The sequence below is a fragment of the Leguminivora glycinivorella genome, chromosome 9, assembly GCF_023078275.1.
Source record: "Leguminivora glycinivorella isolate SPB_JAAS2020 chromosome 9, LegGlyc_1.1, whole genome shotgun sequence".
Lineage (NCBI taxonomy): Eukaryota > Metazoa > Arthropoda > Insecta > Lepidoptera > Tortricidae > Leguminivora > Leguminivora glycinivorella.
This window is the reverse complement of record NC_062979.1, coordinates 14,843,675-14,866,349: the sequence shown is the minus strand read 5'-3', so window position 1 is coordinate 14,866,349 and position 22,675 is coordinate 14,843,675. Positions and strand designations below refer to the sequence as shown.

The 22,675-nt window shown below is 37.0% G+C and overlaps 2 protein-coding genes across 3 annotated transcripts; one reads left to right on the top strand and one right to left on the bottom strand.

The window, feature by feature from the left end:
- Nucleotides 1-2,380: 2,380 nt before the first annotated feature.
- On the bottom strand, nt 2,381-10,082 carry LOC125229713 (coiled-coil domain-containing protein 149). Of its 2 annotated transcripts, none has more exons than XM_048134629.1 (8): nt 9,888-10,082; nt 6,501-6,687; nt 6,175-6,414; nt 5,872-6,051; nt 5,410-5,682; nt 4,775-4,853; nt 4,139-4,277; nt 2,381-2,924 (listed from the first exon to the last, which is right to left on the bottom strand). In XM_048134629.1, exons 2-8 carry the CDS (start codon nt 6,567-6,569, stop codon nt 2,522-2,524), a joined length of 1,383 nt encoding a protein of 460 aa, XP_047990586.1. In that variant the 5' UTR covers nt 6,570-6,687; nt 9,888-10,082; the 3' UTR covers nt 2,381-2,521. The 2 variants fall into 2 exon arrangements, with proteins under 2 accessions (XP_047990586.1, XP_047990588.1); XM_048134631.1 differs by having other exon boundaries at nt 6,663-6,687; nt 9,888-10,081.
- Nucleotides 10,083-10,092: 10 nt separating this feature from the next.
- LOC125229707 (protein Daple) lies at nt 10,093-22,456 on the top strand. Its single transcript, XM_048134617.1, has 7 exons — nt 10,093-10,543; nt 12,499-12,915; nt 16,117-16,400; nt 16,887-17,057; nt 17,494-17,710; nt 18,004-20,608; nt 20,898-22,456. Exons 1-7 carry the CDS (start codon nt 10,487-10,489, stop codon nt 21,233-21,235), a joined length of 4,089 nt encoding a protein of 1,362 aa, XP_047990574.1. The 5' UTR covers nt 10,093-10,486; the 3' UTR covers nt 21,236-22,456.
- The last annotated feature ends 219 nt before the right edge of the window (nt 22,457-22,675 follow it).

Genomic DNA, 22,675 nt, shown 5'->3' with positions numbered 1-22,675 from the left:
TCGAGTCTAATAATTTCTGTAATGAGCTAACATCTCGAAAAACGTGCGTTTTGTATACTCCCTATTATTTTAAATGTATGCTGACAGTTTTTATCCGAAATTGCGCTAGGATAAGCATATAAATTGTATCTATAATCAGTCTCTTACGAAAACATTCACATCCTAACAATTTCGATTTCATAACTGAAGGCAATAAGTAAAGAGATTAAACCAAAGTGTTATCTTGTTTAAATATCCAGAGTTTATTGTATACTAGACTAGGTAAATGTATTCAAAGGAAATATTTTTATAATTATCTTCATTCATAATTTCTTTATGTAATTTTGCAACTTACTACTACGTACTAATTTTGTGATAGTGTTTAGGAAAACGTTCCTCTTTGTCGCTAACCATAAAGACGAGACTTGCTTTTATCTTTATATGAATAAACTGACACAGCGGCTTTATAGCAATCGACAAAGTGGGCCGTTTTACTTAACTCGCTCACATTTGATTCCCGAAACAGTTTCAATGCGTCTTCTATGTAATCTATATACATGTATAATGTATGGGACTTTGCATGGGTTAATATTAACTTAATATTATTATGAATTACACTACCAATAGTCCATAATGGTCAAAATAACCTATATGAGTGAATTTATTCGTTATGCAAATTATAATTAAGACTGAACGTATTATGCTAAAGTATGAAATATTGTATGCGTCACTAATGATTAATATTTTATTCCTTACTTTTCTATTATCATATTTTCGTGTAGTATGGAATATGTTGGGCTTGAACCTACAAACCCAGTTTACTCTTATTTATGCACCTATCGTGTCAAAAATATACAAGGGGACAAATACCCAAAAAATATAATGGCGATACTGATGTACCGACGGAAAGTCTCCAAAATTCTGAAATTTTCACATAGGAAAACTTCGGAAACTTTTCATACTTTGTATGGATGGAAACTTTCCATTTGATAAATTTAAATTCCCTTTATTTTTCGTGAATTTTTCAAGAAAATTAAGACTTTTTGGAAAGTTTCCGTAACTTGCACATCATTTATCGGCGACATCAAGCGATTTTGCTTGAGGGCTGTTGTCGCGGGCTGTTGCCAAGCCGAGAAGTTTGGCAACGTCACATGGGTCGCCACTGACGCAGACATTTGTCTCCTTGTGTTTTCCCTGGCTTAAGATCCCTATTAGCCTATTACTGACAAGTTACCTTATCCAAGGGTATCTTAAATGTTTCATTATTTGATAGGTTGTACTAATAACAATTATTATTATACATAATAAATTATTTTACCTAACAGGCGTTTTATTGAAACAAAAGTGATGCCCATTTGAATATTATTTATTGCACTAAAATTATAATGAAATAAACAATTCTTATACTAGAGATTGGACTAGATAATAGGAATGTTAACGATATAATAGAATTTATTAACAAAAATAAAATATATAAATCTTTGGCATTTCGTAAAGGCTCATATTATTATAGAATATGACTAGATTTAATTCGTCATAACGTACTCTTGTGATGTTTGTTTAACCCTTTGAAACAAACGCGTCACTCACACGCAAGCGAGCTGTACCTTAGGTACTTGAAAATATTAACTTTGGATTAACAGTGTATGTCATAACACTTATAAAGTTGCCCACTGTATGGTGGGCACATGAAGTATACCACAGATTTCGGGAGATAGGTCATGCCGGGCGATTTGTATAGAATACGCCTGTCGCAAGGTCTGCGCAACCCACACAAAGCACCAGTAATTGTAAAGATAATGCACGCACACACCTAATCCACACACACTTGTAGCTGGACGCTCCTATTGCGCAATACACGCGCATCATTTCAATGGTTGTGTACATGCGAACGATAAGTGAGCGCGATCGCGCACGCACACAACGATAAATAGCGGGAACGCCTCGCCTCGTTTCCGAGAAAAATATCTCACTGAGTGAATCGTTTTGTACACCGTTCATTGCGGCGCAAAACACTACACTGTTTACAATATGTTCCTTGTGTAGCCGCAATGTATAATTAACGTTTTAAAGCACAAGCAAACGTAAGGTTACATGGTACAACTCGGAGTATTACGTTGAATTCGTGTTTTATGTGAAATAAAAGGAAATAAATAGTATTTACCTATGAAATGTTATCCTATCGGCTTGGAAATTATTCAGGTCACTGCGATGTTTGCAAGTTATTATTGCACACTTCGGCATTTTGGATAAAACTCGTTTTTCGTCGGTGAACAGCGCGCGTGTACACTCGATGACAGCGGACGGCGAACTGGCGGCGGTGTAGGCCCAATGGGCCTACATCTGCGACCAGGCCGCGCGCGGCTTGTCCTCTCTATAGAATTTTTTCCTCTGAGAAGTATACCATAATTAGGTATTATCATCACATTAGCCGGGTCTCGCATTGGGTGGACCCGACTATTGAACGGTTCCAAGGTTTCTCTTGATTATGCATACTTCGATCCATTCTCCTAAAAATCATTTAAGCAAGTAATCCAGACGATTATGACAGAGCTGGAATTTCCGCAATATTATCATTATTACTAGCTTTAATTTCAGCCAACGCTTCTTTAACTAGCTCTTCCAACTCTAATGGCAAAACAGTTTTCGAATTCAACTTTCTATCTTCACCATCATCATTAAACTCATAATTACTCCCCGCGTCATCGGAAGAACTATCAGTACTTTTAACATCATTGTCACTGTCCGAAACTTTATTCTCCATGTCTCCATTATCTTCCTCGTTTTTGTATTGATCTTTAGAGTCGTGCGATTTTACGGACGCGGTGTCATCTGCGCAGAATTCGTCCAGTAACATCTGTGACGGGAATATGGGTATGTACTTTTGTCCGTCGCACCAATTTTCTAATGTCTTTTCAAGTTCCGTAATCCGATTTGCTAGTATCCTGGAAAAGAGGAAATAGTATATTTTATTATAAGACAATTTTATATAGGTAGGCCTTATATAACGGCGATCGAATGTTTTTTTTTTATGGGATAGGAGGCAAACGGGCAGACAGTGTTACAAATATGTGAGCATCTTGTTGCTTGTTGCATTGCTTGCTAGATATAGTTAATTTAGGGGAGTCCCGCCTTGACCCGAGTAAAACGTATTAGGACGTAGGTATGTAGAATTGCTAACACTTATTTTCTTAGGCAGAGTTGTGGCAATTGTAGAACTTCGTCGGTAGGTATTAGGTCTGAAAAGTCCTCGACTAACCGACTAAAGGTCGTCGACTACAAGTTTGAAGTTACATCATATACAGATGTAGTGCGAAAAGCGTTTCCTTCGTATTTTTACGGAAACGTACGACTACGAACGTGTCATGTCATGCTATTTCACTCAGTCTCAATACATGACGTACTGGCACTGTCTGAACTACCATGACAAATACGAATGTAGGGTGACGGCTGACTCTTGATGTCAGGATACTTCTTTTATTTTTTGATATGGCAACTCTGCGTGCTCGGTGATTTCTTTCTTACCCTATTAGGTAAACAGGTTGCCCATGTTATAAATTTAAATAGATATCATACACGAAAGAAAAAACGACAGCGCCCACTGGTGGCCGAGCCGGGAATCGAACCCGGGTCTTCAGCTTACGCGGCTAACGTCCTCACCACTAGACCACCCGCCCGCCGTGGTACCCGACGAAATTTCTTTAGTGTATGTTATCTCTGATAAGGCTAGGCGCCTTTGACCAACTCTAAGGGCGAGCAATTAGTGCTTGCACCTCCTATACGAATCCTTTGCAGGATTACGATATAGCGAGAGAGATGGTGCTGCCATCTATACAACTAGGGAACAAATCAAATTGTTTTATTGAATATTTTTCGATTTGTTCTTTTTTCAAGTAGTCACACTACTATATATAAATTATAAATTTAAATAGATATCACACACGAAAGAAAAAACGACAGGGCCCACTGGTGGCCGAGCCGGGATTCGTGTATGATATCTATTTAAATTTATAATTTATATATAGTAGTGTGACTACTTGAAAAAATAACAAATCGAAAAATATTCAATAAAATAATTTGATTTGTTCCCTAGTTGTAGGTTTCCCATGATTTATCGAATATAATCATCGAAATTGTACTTAATTTTTTTTTCACTTACTGATTAGTTTTCCTCTGATGCTGTAGAGCAATGGACTTATCGTTGAGAGCCTCGAATAGTCCGAGACAAATAGACTTCAGCTCTCCCGCGGAAGTTCTTTTGAGGCCAGTTTTTGAATTCACTTCTAAATATTCTCGAACTGTAAATACATAATTGTCTTCGGTTGCCGCAATAGTTACTCATGAAATAAAACTATGGAAAAGGATTATATGAAGGGATGAATCAAGGTATGGATTTTCAATTCATTATACGCGATATAATCCGTTACCATATTTTTTATTTCATGTAGAAAATATGTTATGCTGATAATGCGTTTCAGCTTAATCCACACAGAGCGAGGCACGTCGCGAGGCAATGAGCTCGCGCAGCAATCGTTTAATGTAAACGTGCCTCGGCAGAGGCCGCACGCACTAAACAAACATAAAAACGCACATACTGCCTCGGCCTAGGGCCTAGGCACATCTACATAGGATTCATATTTGACAATAGGCTCAAAAATTTCATGATCTGGCAGATACTTATTATTTACAATCGATTCATAACAGAATATACAGCAGCATGTACACAGTAAACACAATATTTTTATTGAATTTAAATTTTATAATATACTTCTGCTAAAAAATGAGTATACCATACCTTCTTTCTGAGTCATGACATCCGCGAATCCTTTTGATAAGCTGAATGTATTACTGTTATTTCTGTTTTCAAGCAATGTCTGTAAACAAAATGATAACATGAAATCCAATATTAGCTTCATTACATCCTGCCTGCAGATAAAACAAGTTGGCCACTTTATACCTTAATGAAATTTTGAAATTAAAATAAAATTGTGTAAATAAGATTGATATTTTATTAGTGTCATAATTATTAACAATCATTCTAATAGGTACTCCCTTCTGATGTTTTCCCATAACGATTTATTGGAAGTCGCATTATCCCATTATCCGACAGTGCAATCAAATTTGACCCTTAAATATAAATGGTAAAGTTTGTCTTTGTCAGTTTCTAAGTTATGTTTGTAAATGCACCATCAGGAATAACTTTTCTAGCCAGCTGGCTTCGGTAAGCTACATGGATTTGGGCATTTTCATGAGAATCACCAAAAATTTTTTATTGGCGAAATTTGCTTGATGTTATATAATATTTTATCTTTATATTGGTTTCCCCATGTTACACCCTGTCCTTTGACCTTTAACTAAAGCTAAAGTTGAAATTTTAATGGCGTATAATCACGTCAATAAGTCAGGGAAGGCCAATGTTATCATATTTACCTTATATTTTGTAAGTGTCCTCTTAATAATTTCCTTCTCAACTTGCAGCTGAGTTATTCGCTCATGGAGATACTTGTTTTCCATCACAAGGGCATCTAAGTCCACCACTGGTTTTGGTGCGCTGTTATCTTGCTGAGCCTTGACTCTATTGGCTAGAATGAAGCTGATTTGATGGTTCAATCTTTGCACTTTGTTTTTGTAGTAGTCTCTGTCAGCAACTAGCTCTTCTTTTTCGTCTAAGGTGGCCCGATAGTCGAGGTGGATTTGTTGATACTGTTTTAATAAATGATTTCGATTTATGTTAGTAATCCAAACAAAATATTTTATTAGAGTGGAAAGTAATGAGTGCGGATTCAAAGTTTTTAGTTGAAATTTGTTGAAACAAGCTTTAGAAATAATATTAATTGATAAGTTAGCAAAAGAGAAGTTTGCAAGCATTGCAGTTTTGTAAAAAATATTTACCTTTTTCTGAATTTTCTCCAGATCTTGGACTAGCTGTTCATAATCGTCCGGTGTGTATGAAACTGCAGTAGATTGTTTTCTATTACCTAGACTCTCACTAGAATCTGTCTTTTGCAATTGTTTCCTTAATGCAACTATATCCCCTGAGGCTTCTTCCAATTTACTTCTGAGAGTTTCCACCTGAAATTAAATATAATGAATGAACTTGTGTGTTTTGGAGAAACGCTAAACTTTAAACAGGTGCTCATGAAGAAGTATTTAGTTAGTTATTTTCAAAAAAGTATTACATGCAAGGTATATTACCTCAAGTTTGAGCATGTCATTGAGATCTCGTGTCTTGGCCAGTAACTCGCCACCACTGATTGTGTATGTAGGGGTGAGCCTGCACATATTGCTGCTTTGCTGGTGCGGCGTCCGTACGCATTTCAACTGCTCTACCAACACCTTGTATTTATCCCTCTCCATACTGCATTTGTCCAACTCCTTACCCATTATGGAAAGTGCATCGATTTTACTTTGCAATTTGCTTTTCAGTACAGAATTCTGAAATTAGTCATGAAGTTTTGACGAATACAAAAACATATTTCTACCATTTGCATTGTTATATGAAAGGCACCAATAAATTATACCTCCAAGATGTAATCATCCAGTTGTTGGTCTTGGAACTTAACTTTTGAATTCGCTGCTTTAGTAAACATGTTTATTTAATTTTGATGGAAAGCCTGACGTACACAAAATCAATAGTGGGTTCGAGTACTTAATTCTCTCACAATTACTTTAAACTGACTCACATTCTATTATATTATAAGATTATATCGTCCCATTAATGCAAATACCGACTAAGTGACTTTTTGACGAAATCGAGTTTTTAGCACATATAGAATAAGGTTTTCAAGGGCTACAATATGTTAAAACCCATGTATTGATACGATGCTGCATTCAAAAGATAGCTGTCGCATAAAGTTACTTAATGGTCAATTTTTTGCATTATAAACTGCCAGAATGTGATATGAATATTTAATATAAACTTTTATGCTTTATCCGCCAAGTAGAACATTTTAATGGTGTATAGTGTTTTTTTGCATTTAAACATTTTGTTAAAGTAGCCATCTTATGTTCTACAAAAAAGTTTAATGTGTACATATTTGATTTTTGCAAATAAAAATATCAACAAAATTATTTATTTTAAGCCAGGCTAAATACACCAAATGTCTTTAAGATGTTTTTCCAGAAGATGTTTGTTTACAAACATCAGCAATGTCATACTACCAAAAAGTTGTATAGGGACTATAATTGGTTTTGTATGTGATGTGACGAAGGAAAGGATAACGGTCTATGGCTCCCCACAGACAGTCTTAAAAATTCATAATCTTAAAAAAAACTTGTATGCAATCTGACAGTTCAAACTGACACTGACAAGACACTGACAGATCTGAACTGTCAGATTGCATACAAGTTTTTTTTAAGATTATGAATTTTTAAGACTGTCTGTGGGGAGCCTATTACTGCAAATACCGACTATGTGTAAATAGGCGATTTTGTGATAATGCGGTTTTAAAGTTTGAAGGCACGTTTTATATGAAAACATGAAAAAATGTACGTTATGTGTATGGCGTTTTAAAACCTATATTTTTTTGTTTATTACTTTGTCGTATATATATTCAGAATGTATTTAGTTGACGATCAAATACGATTTAATGAAACAGTCGAATACCTACTTAGTTGGTTTTTCCTGTAGAAATAAATGTTTGCATATTTCTCTTCTTTATACATATAACCCATTGTTTGTCTTAAATTAAGCTTCGTTTTTCATATGATGTTTTCGTGATTAGCAAAAAGTGCGTTGAGAACCTCCTCCGTTTTTTTTAAATCGGTTAAAAATACACTAACACAAACGGTTTAAGCTGAAGGAATCGAATTTAGTGTAATTTTATGTTTCATAACTTCGATGACCGTTACTAATTACAGTGTTACATTTAAATCAAATCTTTTTTGCCACTTCACCGACTGGTAAATGCTCTCTTAGTTCTTCGAAAACGGACGAGAGAGTTGCATTTTATCGATAAAATCTTGTGGTTTGCATTGGTGCAAGGTTATTTCATACTAATTTTAATTTGGTAACCTAAGCTGGTTGGCAAATAACCTTAAATTAACCTTTGAATTACGATAAATAATACAAATCGGTTCAGACGTCTGTGAGTAATCGCATAACATGTATCGTTGTTTTAACAACTCGAAGTGGAATTGGCCTACGAAACTAAATTCACTGCGCCAAAGTCACTGTATTGTAGACGTAGGTAGATGATATTCTTATTATTAATAAAATAGTGATAAAGTTATTAAACGTCATCTTCATCGCTGTTGATTCCCATACAGTGACATCTAGCATCTATTTTTAACGCCTTATCAAGTGAGCGTCGAATCGAGCCCTGCATACATTTACAATGAACGGTGAATCCGATTCGACGCGTCGCTAATGGACGTAGTTTTATAAGAAATTCAGAAGGCGGTTAAGTTCATGTCGAGATCTGGATGTAGCACAAGGCAAGGAAATCAATGCCACAAATTGAACTCCAGTTCAGTAGAACCACCTCAAACCTCGTAACGTATCATACCATATTTCTATCTCAGTCTAAAGCTCGATAAATAACTAGCTATCTCTGCGTTCAAGAAAATGGACTTATGCAGACGTTTTGACAAAGGTATCATAACTAAATAGTACCATGAGTGCTTCCAATCACTTAATACCTAGTTAGTCTAGCATTGTCAGCCGTGTTACGGATGTGTTTGTATCGAATTCCACCAGCGATGAAGATGTTGTTTAATAACTTTTTATCACTCTTGCGCAGTAAGTGTGCAATCGCACGCAGGCGTATCAGGAGTAAAAGAAAAACTTTTTCCCAAGGGAGTGTTTAAATTTGTATTTTGGACTACCATAAATACTTTTTTATCTTTTTATTGCAAGTGTGATGAAAAACACTGCGTGTAACTGGGGGCGTAAGAATATTGCAAACATGATTGCTTTAAATCGCCCCAGAAACCTATGTAATTACCGTTACACATTACTTTTTCTTACTTATTACTTCATCTACGCCTACATTTTAGTGACTTTGGCGTAAATGGTTACTAGAAAATAAACTATTACTTCAGGTTATTGCGCGTACAAAAATTATTAACGTATATTAAATGTAACAGTGTAGATAGTGAAATTTTGAACATAAATTATGGCGGACTTCGGATTGCTGAGACAGTGAACTAGTATGTAGTAAGTACCTATGCATATTATGCTATTACCCAAAAACGCATTAACCGATTTGTAAAATTCTTTTTGTGATTTCAAGAGAATGCTATTGCGTTACTTCTTGTTAAATTTTACTGAAATCGGTTAAAGTATTTTGTGAAAAATCTCCTAAAACCGGTTGAAGAGGATTTTTTTCAAAAATTTTTTTTTGAGAATAATCCTTCAAAACCTCAAATAAAGTATTATTAATGGTTAGTAATGTTAAAAAACTTTTTATTACAAATGTACCACTTTAATTAACAATGATAAGTGAAGTTTTGTAACATAAAATTAGAGCAGCTATACTTCCTGCAGCTAAAACCGCCTATGTCATTGAGAATATTTAATATATTTTGAAATAAGTTCAAAACTTTTGTATATTTTTTCTTTTTTTGCAAATCATTAGTAAAGTGTATGAAAAGCAAAGCTTAATCAAAGGGAAACACTGCTTTATATGTATTAATAAAAGAAATATACACATTTTTATTTCTACAGGAAAAACCAACTAAGTTTGCTACTATTTTTTTTTAATCGTAGTTTTATCGGCAATCAAACACAGCCTGGATAATTTTTACGATTAAGTATTAAACAAGACAATACGGGCTGTAGAATGCTGTATAAAAATAGTATTTTTTTTCATGTTTTCATAAGAAATCGTACCTTCAAACATTAAAATCGCATTATCTCAAAATCACTTTTTTGCACATAGTCGGTATTTGCAGTAAGGGGACGATATGCTACAGTTAATCTTACACAACCGTGTGTATTTTCACGTATTGCGATCAATCTATTAGAAACTTCCACGCGAAACGAATTACATTTTTCAAGTTCGCGGTCGGCTTGCGTTTCATTCAACCAAAGATTGACTTTGGATTGGGATTCAAACGTCAGCGCAGCTTGTCAAGTGGTTACGTTCGAAAACAATTAGTAAAGGAGGAATTGTTGCTATATCCGCGAATGTTTCAATGATAACTCATTAATAGAGTTTGAAATAATTATTTTCTCTTTATAGGATGGTTCATATCAATCAGATATACTTCCTAGTTAGTGAACTCGATTTATACATAAATCTCTACAATATGTGCTTGAAGCTAATTTGCACTGGCAACAAATTATGGTTGGCATGAAGTGTCAGTCAACTCAATGAAACGAGACAAGACGTACTCGCGTAAATTTGTTTGCTTGCGGTGTAGGTACTCTCGGTCGTTTCTTTGTATTCCTTAGCAGATGTTGAGCAAATTTCTGGCTCGTGTGAATTGTGAGGAATATTTTGATGCCATGCGCTTGGGACACTTTCAAAGGAGTCGGCTCCGTTCATCATAACGCTTGGCGAGAATGGCCGCTTCTGCTACTGAGATCGAAGAATTCTTGAGCGGCCCCCTTGTTTCTTGGGTAAGTGATACCTTTGGTTTTGTTTCTTTGAGTGTTATAATGAGCCGTGAGACAAAATCACACAGCCGTTCCGCCTGATCGAACTCGCGTTTTTACTTATGTTGTAGTAATGGTAATTTAATGTCTTTGTAAGTATAGGGACACAAAAATTGTTTCATTCTGCTAATCGTTATACTTCAGTGAACAGAGGTATTTCGTAATAGATATTATTGCCCATTTTTCGACTTTTTCAGTTAGGATTAATTTGAATTGTGTTGATTCAGTAAAGTTTTCTCATATTTCATTTTATATGTTTATAATGTTCAATTTATGACCATGAACATGGTGTCTTATCATAACAAGACTGGTAATAATACAAGAACTTTTTATATGTAATTTATGGTCATATTGGCATGTGATAATTTGATAATAATTCATAAACATGTAATTAGGTCAAATTTATACTCTTGAGATATCAATTCAAGGATACCAAATTTATTTCACAAGTTATGTATTTTTACTTGATGTTAAAGTAAACTACATTTTATCACAAGTTAAGAATTTTAAATCCAACAACTAGATACATTACTAACTTAACTACCTACTGTTTTAAATCATTGGCAGATTGACTATTACTAGAAAAACTGCAATAAGATTTATTATTATTATTCAATTATAGGCGAGCAGCTATTCAGCTGATGAGCCTATGTCACACAGTGTCTCATGATTTATAGTTAGCAAAGTCATGTCACTATCTTATTATTTAAAAGCCACTTGTCTAGTCTGTTTTTAAACACATTCACTGAGGGAGCAGTAACAACACTATCCGGTAAACTGTTCCAAGCCGCTACAACACGATTGGATAGGGAATGATATGCAGCTTTAGTAGTAGTAGGAGTGCGAATCAGTTTTAGGCTGTGACCTCGGGTCTCGCGGCTGGTACTTCTCATAGCGACTACTTTGTGAATGTCGGGGAGGTTGTAACAGTGGGTAACAATCTTGAAACATTCGATAAGGTCTCCTCTCGCTCTCCTGTCCTTAAGCGTGGGCAGCTTCAGTATACTTAGCCTTTGCTCGTAAGGTAGGCGTCTCAGCTGGAAAGGCATCTTGGTGGCTCTTCGTTGCACACTCTCTAAAAGGTCAATGTCTTTGACAAAGTATGGATTCCAAACTTGGAATGCATACTCAAGCAAGGGTCGTACATATGTTTTGTATATTTTCCTAAAAACTTCCACAGATATGCATTGAAAGGACCTTTTTATAACATTTGCTAAACAATTCTGGTTATCAGATCACTGTAATCCTTCTTGAATTGTTTGAAAATAATTTTTTAAGATTGTTTAAGTGTTGTTCAGTCATGGAAATAAAGGCTATGTTATGTTAATTTAATTAATTAATTTAATAGCATACTCGGAGTCCGCAGAACCGATCGGGTTAGGAACACGAAACTGCGCTCCAAAACTGGTATTGTAGATGTGGGTGTTAAGTCTGCAAGGCTCAAGTGGGATTGGGCAGGACATGTCTGCCGAATGCATCCAGATCGGTGGGCCAAATTGGCTACCGACTGGACACCACAGATTAGCCGAGGCAGAGGTAGGCCAAAGAAAAGATGGCAGGATGACCTCGACGCATTTTGCGGCGACTGGCCGGAGCAGGCGGCAAATCGGGATGAGTGGCGGAAGAAAGGGGAGGCCTTTGCCCAGCAGTGGGACACAACACAATTATAGGCTAGAAAAAAAAAATACTAATTTAATTTATTAAAAACAAAGATTACAGTTATACAGTTTCTAGTTTTTTCGCCAAACTTACGTTTAACGGCGAAATGAAGCACTCATTTTCAAAGTTAGTACCTTAAATTATATCAAAAGACTTATTCTAGTGTATAAAATGAGTTAGTTAAAAATCACATTTAGTTACAAAAACAAAGAGTTTTAGTTATAAGGATGCTATCATAATTACTACCTTGTCCTTTTCAGTTAAAATCATGTCTCCCAAGTCCAGAATGCATAAAAGAGTACTCAGCTCTCTTCAGTGGAGAGCTCCTTCAGCAAGTTTACCTCCTGATAGACCCCGAGCCTTCCTTCCATATCACAAAACTAGCCGGTTTAGAAGACCAGGCATTAATATTAGGCAGAGTGAAGAACTTTGATGCTATTATCAAAAATGTAAAGGGGTTGTATGAAGAAGAACTTGGGATGACACTCCTGGTAGTACCAGAATGTATCTGTTTGGGGAAAACGCCGGAATCCAGGGAAGGGTTGGAGAATATGAAATTGCTGATATTGCTGTTGCTGGGGGCTGCTGTTCAGTGTCCCAATAAGGAGACATTCATCACCAGGATTAAAGAATTGGATGTGGAACTGCAACACAACATTGTGGAATGTATCAAACAGGTATGTGATTTTGATAACATAGCATAATATTGGCATACTTAATGTTGCAATGACAAAATAAAGTACTGGAAGGTACTTAATGGGCACTAATTTAAGCAATGAGATAGCAAATTTGTATGATATGTGATATGTTATGTGGGATTTTTATGGAAATCCTGATATTAAGAGTCAATCTGCTTCATTTAAATTTGAATAAAACTTACTTTTGACTATGGTTAACCAAAACTGGTAATCTCAATATTTATCAAATATAAGGTGCAAAATACTGACCAATAACTTCCTACCTTGGTAGACACTAGACAGATGGGTGCGTTTTTTTTAAGTTTGGGGATCAGTCTCTGAATAATATTGCTATGGCATATGGAAAAACCAATGGATGGACGGACAAAAAAAAATATCACAGGAAATGTACAATGTAAAAGGAAACCACAAGTCTTCATTTTATGAAAAAATTGTAAAGTGCTAAGAATATACCATGAAATTATTCCGAAAATTCTCAAGAGTACAGAGTTAGGCTGTCCTTCATAAATCATAATCAACCTTGACATAAAGACTTCAATTTGTACTGTTTTGCCACGCCTCGGATGACTTACATCCTCAGAACATCCCCAACGTGGAAATTTGTTAACGAGGCTAAGGAAATCGATCGTGAGCTCAGGGTGACTTTGGAGATGGTGTTGAACGTGGAACTGAGCAACACCCAGTGGGTTCAGGCTGCTCTTCCCATAAGATATGGGGGTCTAGGGATACGCGCGGTTGAGGGGTTGGGACTAGTTGCATTTCTTGCATCAGCTCACGGGGCTGCGGATCTTGTCGCTCGCATTTACCCTGAATATGGCGGCAATTTTCCAGTCTCGTACGTTTCTGATGCACTTGCACAGTGGTCGGACACAATCCCCTGCGGTAAGCGGCCTGACAACCCTGTTATCCAAAAACAGTGGGATGACATATTGAGCAAGCGGGTATATGATTCGCTGGTGAGTGGTGCATCGGGCGTTGATCTGGCGCGCCTTAAAGCCCTCGAACGGGCTGAATCTGGGGCGTGGTTACATGCCTTGCCTTCGCCTCAGCTTGGTACGCTGTTAGATAATGATTCGTTACGAATTTCAGCGGCTCTTAGGCTGGGGGCAAGGGTGTGTGAGGCTCACCGTTGCCGCTGTGGAGTGATGGTTGAGGAAGATGGGCACCACGGCCTTAGTTGCCAAAGGTGTGCTGGGCGGTTCCCGAGGCATCACTCAATTAACGAGATCGTGCGTCGCGCGTTGGTCTCTGCCAATGTGCCTTGCGTCTTGGAGCCACCGGGGTTGAGTCGCACAGACGGCAAACGGCCAGACGGACTGACCTTGGTGCCGTGGCGAAGGGGGCGCTGTCTCGTGTGGGATGCAACTTGTGTCAGCACTTACGCTGCATCCCATTTGAGGCAGACTACAAGTTGTGCTGGCTCAGCGGCGGAGTCCGCGGCAAAGTCTAAGCACACAAAGTACTCCGCGTTGGAAACCGCTTATGACTTTGTGCCGGTGGCAATTGAGACAGCAGGGCCTTGGGGTTCAGAGGCTCGCTCCTTTTTCAGGGAATTAGGGCGTCGTTTGCGGGAGAGGGGCTGCGATCCTCGTTCTGGGTCGTATCTGGTCCAACAGGTCTCCATTGCAGTTCAGCGGGGAAATGCGGCGGGTATAATGGGGACGTTTGAGCCAGGTACGATCCAGGGAGGGTTATTTTAGATTTAGGTGTATGTTGTGTTCCTTTTTATATATATATATATATATATGTTAATAACCTACTTGACATGACATAGATACTATATTTGACGAAGCCTGTGCTGTGGATTTTTGTTTGTACTTATTATTTACTTTATTTGCTTATTTATTCAATAAAAATGTATCATTTTATTTGTACTTAAGTGTCACTTTTCGCGAGTAGCGTTGCGCAACGGCCGATGTTTGCTTGGACGAATATTTGTTGGTGCACCCATGTTTGTATAAAGAGTTTAAGTATTAAACACTTGGGCTGCTTTGTTCAAATATAAACAAATACCTAGAAAGAATCATAGTATCTCGTTAAGACCATACTTAGAAGCTCCTAAATTAAAGCTTGTTTACACATTTTAATGGAACTTGAGGTTTTGGGGATTCCAGCCATATGCATGTGACATCCATTCAGTAATAGCACAAATTAAGAGGATACGGTACCGAAAATACTAAAATGGAAAGGAGCCCCCCCTTTCAACTTGGGAATTTTAGTTAAATATACAAGTGTATATTTCAAAAAAATCTTTAAAATCGAGGTTCCGCTCTCGACTCTTTCCTCCTTCAAAACTTAATCAATCGGAATGAAATTTGAAAATCTGAATAACAATGAAATAATCTATGTCGAACCGTTTAGCTTTTTTGGTTAATTGTTACCAATCTTGAGTATCACACATTTTTTTGCGCCACAATGAAAAAGGCCGTTTTTGGAAATTTTTGATTGGCTCTAGAGTCTTTAAAAAGCAGAATATCAAAAAAAAAAAACAAAATGGTCCGACACAGATAAAAATAATAACAATGTGTGTTGAAAAAATCGTTGCTCTATCTTCAAAAACCAGGGAGGAAATAGTCGAGAGCGTTTGTATGGAGAATTGACCCCTATCGTATGGTCTTAATACATGCTGGCTACTAACATGTATTATTGTCGTGAGTCACGCTATAGTGTTCTGCAACCGTAGTAGGTGTAGTAGGTACCTACTCGTGATCCTGGCTATCGTGCCCATAAAATAAAGTTGCTACCCATCTATACAAGTTAAACAGTTACTCATGCAGGTAGATACAGATACCCCAGTTAACCTTAAGTATATGCGGGCTCAGCCCACAGCAGCTAGTCTAGGGGTAAATGGAGCATCTCTTTAGGTTTCCTCCAATGTCCAATTCAATTGATTGCTTTCCCACAGTCCAATGTTAATGTGGTCCGGCAAGAATTAATACATATACATACTAGCTTTTGCCCGCGGCTTCTCACGCGTTAGAAAGAGACAAAAAATAGCCTATGTCACTTTCCATCCCATCAGTTGAGTTCAGTAGTTACCTCCACTTAAAAAATCACGTCAATTCGTCGCTCCGTTTTGCCGTGAATGACGGACAAACAAACAGACACACACACTTTCCCATTTATAATATTAGTATGGATAAATACAATAAATTTGCCATCACACTTTTTTTCTTCTAGGTCACTGATATGCAAACAGTTGTATTGACGCCAGACGCAGTAGACCTCTTTCAGTCACCCGCTATGTTCAACCACATGCGAAGACTAGCCAAAGAAAGAGACCATTATCTACAAAACTGGGCCACAGTGATGCTGAACGAGGGGTTGTATGAAACAGAGAATGAGAATAAGAATGGAACAGCTAGATCTACACAAAACGTTAGTCAGAGTAACGGGGAGAGCCAGCATTTGGCGGTGGAGCTAGCGGATTGGAAGGCACGGTTGAGAAAGCAGAGACAAGAATTGTAAGTAGCTTTAAATACTTTAAAAAGATATGTCGTGGACTGAAAATTAATTGATAACAGGGAACCATTGGATGTGAGTTACGTTAGTATTGATATGTGCCGCCGTAAAGTTTTCTAATTTGTAACATTTACACTTGGATTTTGGAAACTTCTCATGATGCAAAATTTCGATTAGGTTTCATGAGACTGAAATTCCGGAGCTTTTTCTAACTTTTTGGATACTTTCTTTACATTCAATCTGAGCACCGTAAGCTGCACATTACCGATAACTGTGAACAGCAGAGCTGGACAGCCTTAAAGGAGGCCAAATCTTCCTACATAATTGTGTAGACTTTTCTTAGAATGCTTTATTGCAAGCTTTATTTTTAGTAGTTTCATACTTTGAGTCATGTGTATTTATTTAGTCCCAATCTCCAACACGGACGCATATCTTATATTTCACCTTGATGGTAATACAAAAATTACAAAAATAAAACAATTTTACAGGGAAGAAAAATCGGAACAACTATCAGAATGCCGCGAAGAGTTAGAGCACACAAAACTAGTTCTCGCGAAATTACGGACGGACAGCCAGGAGTGGTTTAATGAAGCCAGGAAAGCTGTGGGGTACAGGGATGAAGTCGATGCTTTGAGGGAGAAGGCGGAGCGATGTGATAGGTAAGTACTTTACTAATGAAGATTGTTTGATTTTATTAGATAAGATGTCAATAGTCTATGAAATGTGCATGTGTAATTTGTAGAAGGTACTGAATGTGTTACCAGAAACATTGCATCGTCGTACAGCGCTATCAAGTTCAGCTGTTAAATCCAAAACTGGCAATTTGCTTTATTAATGATATCAAATGACTCGATTTCAGCGTTAGCTATAGGGTTAATTAATTGCTCACATTTGCCCAAATATGCCGAATACATATTTGTATTACATGAAATGCATTAACTTACCTATTTCTGAAAATATGTAACACCTAAAAGACGTGCAATACGGATCATTTTATTGCAATTTAAGAATAAAAAACCTTATTACTCTTCAATCTCAAGGGTCACCCTTAAGGTACGAAAATCCAGTCATTGTTATATGTTTATTTTCGTTTAGGCTAGAACAAGACATCCAAAGGTACCGCGATCGCCTCGCCGACGCTGAGTACTACAAGACCAGGGTAGCAGAGTTGCGAGAAGATAACAAGGCGCTGATGGAAACCAGGGATGCCTTAGAAGAACAGCTACAGAGGGCCAGGAAGCGGGCCGAGCAATGTTTGACGTTGGAGGCCGCTATGATTAAGTTGAAGAGAGAAGCCAATGACATCGCTCTGGTGAGAATAACATCTGAAAACATCTTATGAGGCTTGTTTTGAATGCAAGAGCGATTTTTTAATATCAGTATTTTTACATTTACAGCATTTGCGAAGTTTTGTTGGTTTTTTGAAGTCAGTTAACCGAAATTTATCAAGGATAATGGTCTATTTTTCTCACATGATCATATTCAATGTAACATCTTATACTTTAATGGTATTTTGTGGTTGCTGAAAGTACATTCTACTGCAACAGGATCTGGTCATTAGTGTGATTGTCACATTTATTATTATTTACCTATTACTATTTTCAGGAAAGAGATGCTGACCAACAAAAGATCCAAGAATTGATAGAAGAAAATAATCATCTACAATATATAACGAAATCTGTACTGAGTGAAAGTAATAATAGTAATTTAGACACAGACAACGAATGCGAAAGTACCTTAGAATCTGGTGAAAATAGTTTATCAGAGCAATTAACAAGCAATGCACAAGCGAGAGCTTTAAAACTAGAACTAGAAAATAAAAGACTTCTCTCTACAATTGATAGCCTGAGAGAGCAATCATTACTAGAAAGTAGTGATAAAGTTTTAGATCTAGAAAAAGAGAAGAAAAGGTTAACACTGAAATGTGAACAATTACAAGAAAACTGCAATAGGGTAATGCAACAGAATTCGGAACTTGAAGACGTTTTCAAAAATGCATTGGAAGAAAACCGAAAGTTGCAAGATTCATTAGACTGCCAAAAGTCCCTTATAGATCGACAGTCAATAGATCGTGAATCTGAGAAAAATAAACTTCAAGATTTTGAAAAGCACTTGGAATCTTTGACAAAGGACAAACAACGCATTCAAATGCTTTGTGATTCAATTCAGAGGAGAGCTGATGATTTAGAGAAAACTTTGGATGCGAAAACAAAAGAATTAAATATGCTAAAACCAGAAGCAGACAAAGTTACTGGGCTAATAATACAGACGGAGGAACTTAAAACAAGGCTGACATACAGTGAAAAAGAAGCACATAATCTACAGAGAGAAGTTGGCAAACTAAGAGAGGCAGTTGAGGAAAAAGATGTTTCACTAGACAAGCTTACTACAGAGATAGAATTAAAGAAGAAAGAAATTGAAAGGTTAACTCGCGAAGTTGAAGTCAGTCAAACCATGTTGCATAAGCTACAAGATCTGGAACAGAAAACACAAGAATTGAAGTCACAGAAGAAAGTAGACAGTGAGACTATCCAGACTTTACAAAAAGACTTGATAACAGAAAAAGTAAACTTCGATAAAGTCAGAAATTGTATTGAAAAACTAGGCATTCACGTTTCTGAAATTATATCTAAGGATGTAAATGTGGAGTACATGTTGGAAAAAATAATGACAAATTCAGATCATGAAGCAATGATATCAGACATAGCGGCAAAAATAAATCTTACAAAGTTAGTTCCATGCGACTGCATTGTGACAGAAAAGAAGGAACCTGAAGAGGATGTTATTAATCCTCAAATAGAACAGTTGACTGCAGACCTTGCAGTGATGCAAGCTTCTCTCGAAAGCTGTCAAGCCGCTAATGCCAAATTACAAGTAAATATAGCAACACTCAACTCACAAAATGGTTCCCTAATTTCACAGCAAATGACATTACAACTGGCGAATAGCCAGCTGGCTGCTGAAAAAGAAGAGATATTAAAGCAACTAGAAGTGCTTAAAGATAAACAAGATAATTTGTTGAGAGACCAAGTAGCTTTACAAACTCTTCATGAGCAATTGAATACAGAATACGAGATGCTGCTCAGTGAAAGAGAGCCAGTCAAAGTCTCATTGAGAGATCTTAAGATTGAGAATAGGGAATTGAAAGAAAAATTGGCGAACTGCGAAAAGAAAGTTGCTGAGTATGACATGGAAAAAGAAAACTTAAAGATAGAATCTAGAAACTTAGTCAATCTAAGAGCAGAACATTCTAAATTGAAAGACGATTTCAGAAATCTATTTACAGCTAGTGACAGGCTAAAGAATGAATATAGAAATATGCAAGAAGAATACAGAAGTCTTAGAAGTGAAGTGACACAACTAAAACTAAGAAATACTGAGATGTCAGGAGAAATAAACACAAAAGTTGAAGTGATTACAAGTATGGAGTTAGAGATAAACAAAACTAATCAGCATTGTGAAATGCTCGTCCAAATGAATAAGAGCTTGGACGCTGATCGACGATCCTTAATGGATCATGTATCACAGCTCCTTACACAATATCACGAACTTTTAGCACATTCTTTGAAAGACAAGCAACATTATCATGAAGAAGAAAAAATGTTTGCTGACAAAGTGAATGCCTTGTGCCGGCAGAAAGAGAAATTAGAAGAGAAAATAATGGAGCATTATAAAAAACTCGATAACTGCACAACGAAACGACGAGGTTTTGGGGCGTCATTTGTTAAAAGAGTGAGAAAAGCTGGTACAGATTTGATCAATAAAGTTCCCTCCAGAAATACAAAGCGAATCGAAGACGCCAGCCGCTCCAAGTCTCAGTTGACACTGGCCGGTTCAGAATCGGGCGAATCAGATCCAGGAAGCCAAGATATGGAGAAGATGTCAAAAAGCTCAGAACAAGATCAAGGCTCATCTAATCCTAGTGGAGAATCGCCAAGAAACAGCGCAGATTTTTCCTTCGGCAGGAGATTTGACGATAAATTTCTAAAGAAGCCAGACTTTGATACATCTGGGTCTATACCCAGTTTGGACTCCACTAGGTTAAGTGAGGGGAATTTTGTGAGGAGGTTGTCGACGACATCGATACATAGCGGCGGAGGGGACGACGCTCTGATTCGAGCTTCGTTGAGGAGGCGGCCACATAAAGCTGTGCCGCCGTCTCACAGGAACAGCTATCAGGGAATTGAAGGGGACACAGGATTGCCAGCAGGTAACTTGATATTTGTCTAAAATGTCTTACCACTAAAATATTGTATAGTAGTCATATTTTTGTTCTGTCGTTGCATTTGTTGGTGAATCTATATTCATATATGTCTTTCTTGACCCTTTTTTATGCATAAAGCATAAGCATATCATTGCTTATCTCTTGCCTTATATCTATAGTATTTTATGATTTCGGTCTAACAATATCGCTTTCAAGCGCATAAGAGCACTGTATTAACCCCCCCAAATACACTGTTTAAAATGTTTCTTTCTATAACATCCCATGTATGTTTCAGTATCAACGCCATCTCCAGTATTCGGGACAGCCGGGTCGCGGCGCACGGTGTACGTGGCGGACGACAACCCTGAGGTAACCCTCAACACCAGACCGCAAAGCACGCCCCTGAAAGAAAACCCCACTTACCTGGTATACAACCGAATATCCACAGTCATCGGGGACAACGCGTGTCAAAGCATGGACAGGTCGAGCGACCTCCAACGGTCCATGAACGAACAGATACCTGAGAATAATCTAGAAAAGGAGGAGCCGAGACATGACAGAAGACCGAGTCGCAACGAGAAACCGGAAAACTCTAAGGAGTCTGCGATTTGGTATGAATATGGATGTGTGTGAGTGTCTTAATGAGTGGTTGAGAAAGAGACTGATGAGATGCCTTGTAATTCGTCCTTTTATCCTTTTAAATGTTTTGTGATTGGCAGCTTACGACCAGTGATAATATAACAAATCACACGAATTTGTTTTACAGTATTATTCAGCATTTAATTTTTATATATTTGTTTATACTCATTTGAACTAAAATGTGATTGGTGTGAACGACAGACAATAGTTGGTACGATAAAATAAGAGGCTAGGGGTTTTTGATAATGCAATCATTATTGCAGGTTACAAAATGTTTGTAAGCCTAAATTACCTATATAAGGCGACTTTTCTCTTAAAAAATTCATAATAATAATTATGTTGTTCATTTAGATAACAAACCTTGCCAGAATTTCTGTGAATTTTATTTAGAAGTTATAAACTTTCACTGGAAACCAGCCTAATCCGTAATTATCTAATCAATATTAAGCATATTTTTTGATAATTTGTGTTAATTTAGCTTTAGGTATGTGATATTTTACATGAATTAATATTTCTTAGTTGATATTATTTATGATATTGTAAATCCTGTACTGTTTCAATTTGCGTAGCAAAACATTGTGGCAATGGGTGTTTTACCTATTGTGGTACCTAAAGGATAGTAATGTAATAGCATATATGTATTTTATTACGTATACTTGACTGCTTCCTTCTTAGGATCTTCCTATCACCATTAGAATAACAATAAATTAAGTTCAGTGCCTCATATGCAACTGCCAAAGTATGTCACTTTTTATATGTTCTTTATACATTATAATAACTTGATTATAATGAGTACTTCGGTAGTCCAAAGAGGAAACAGAAACACAAAAAAACTACATATTTATATGAGTGAAAAACTATCAATTAAATAATTATTTATGGTGTAAATTGAACACTTCCATAACAATGCAATGAAATAATAATTTACCTTACTTCAGTACAAAGTTTGATTTATGTGGTGACAATGACAATGTAAATTGACGTAATAATAGATTAAGTTATTCTAATATAATTTGTAGGTTTTATCTTTAGTATAATATATTTCTTAGGACACCAGTAAAATAATTGTTTTAACAGCTACTTGCACTGATAGCTCTTTATAAGTGGGGTACCTGTTTAAAATAAAAGGCACCACTTTATCGTTCGCGGTTATCACCCTTCTGGAATCATAAAAATACTGCCACATTATTATATCAATTTCATATAAATTATACTAAATTTAATTAATTGAAATACGGTTGTACTCACGTTATTATATCGCTATTGCTGCGACATGTTTCGGGCCAATTCGGAGGCCCCTCTTCAGGCGTATAGGAGTTCACGCGACGGCTAGACTCCGCAAACTGAACGCGCCGCTCGCCGCTCCGCCCGCTGCGCGCGCGCTGATAGGACGGGGGAGGGGGGCGCAGAGCAGTCTGCTGCTGTAGTTGTTGT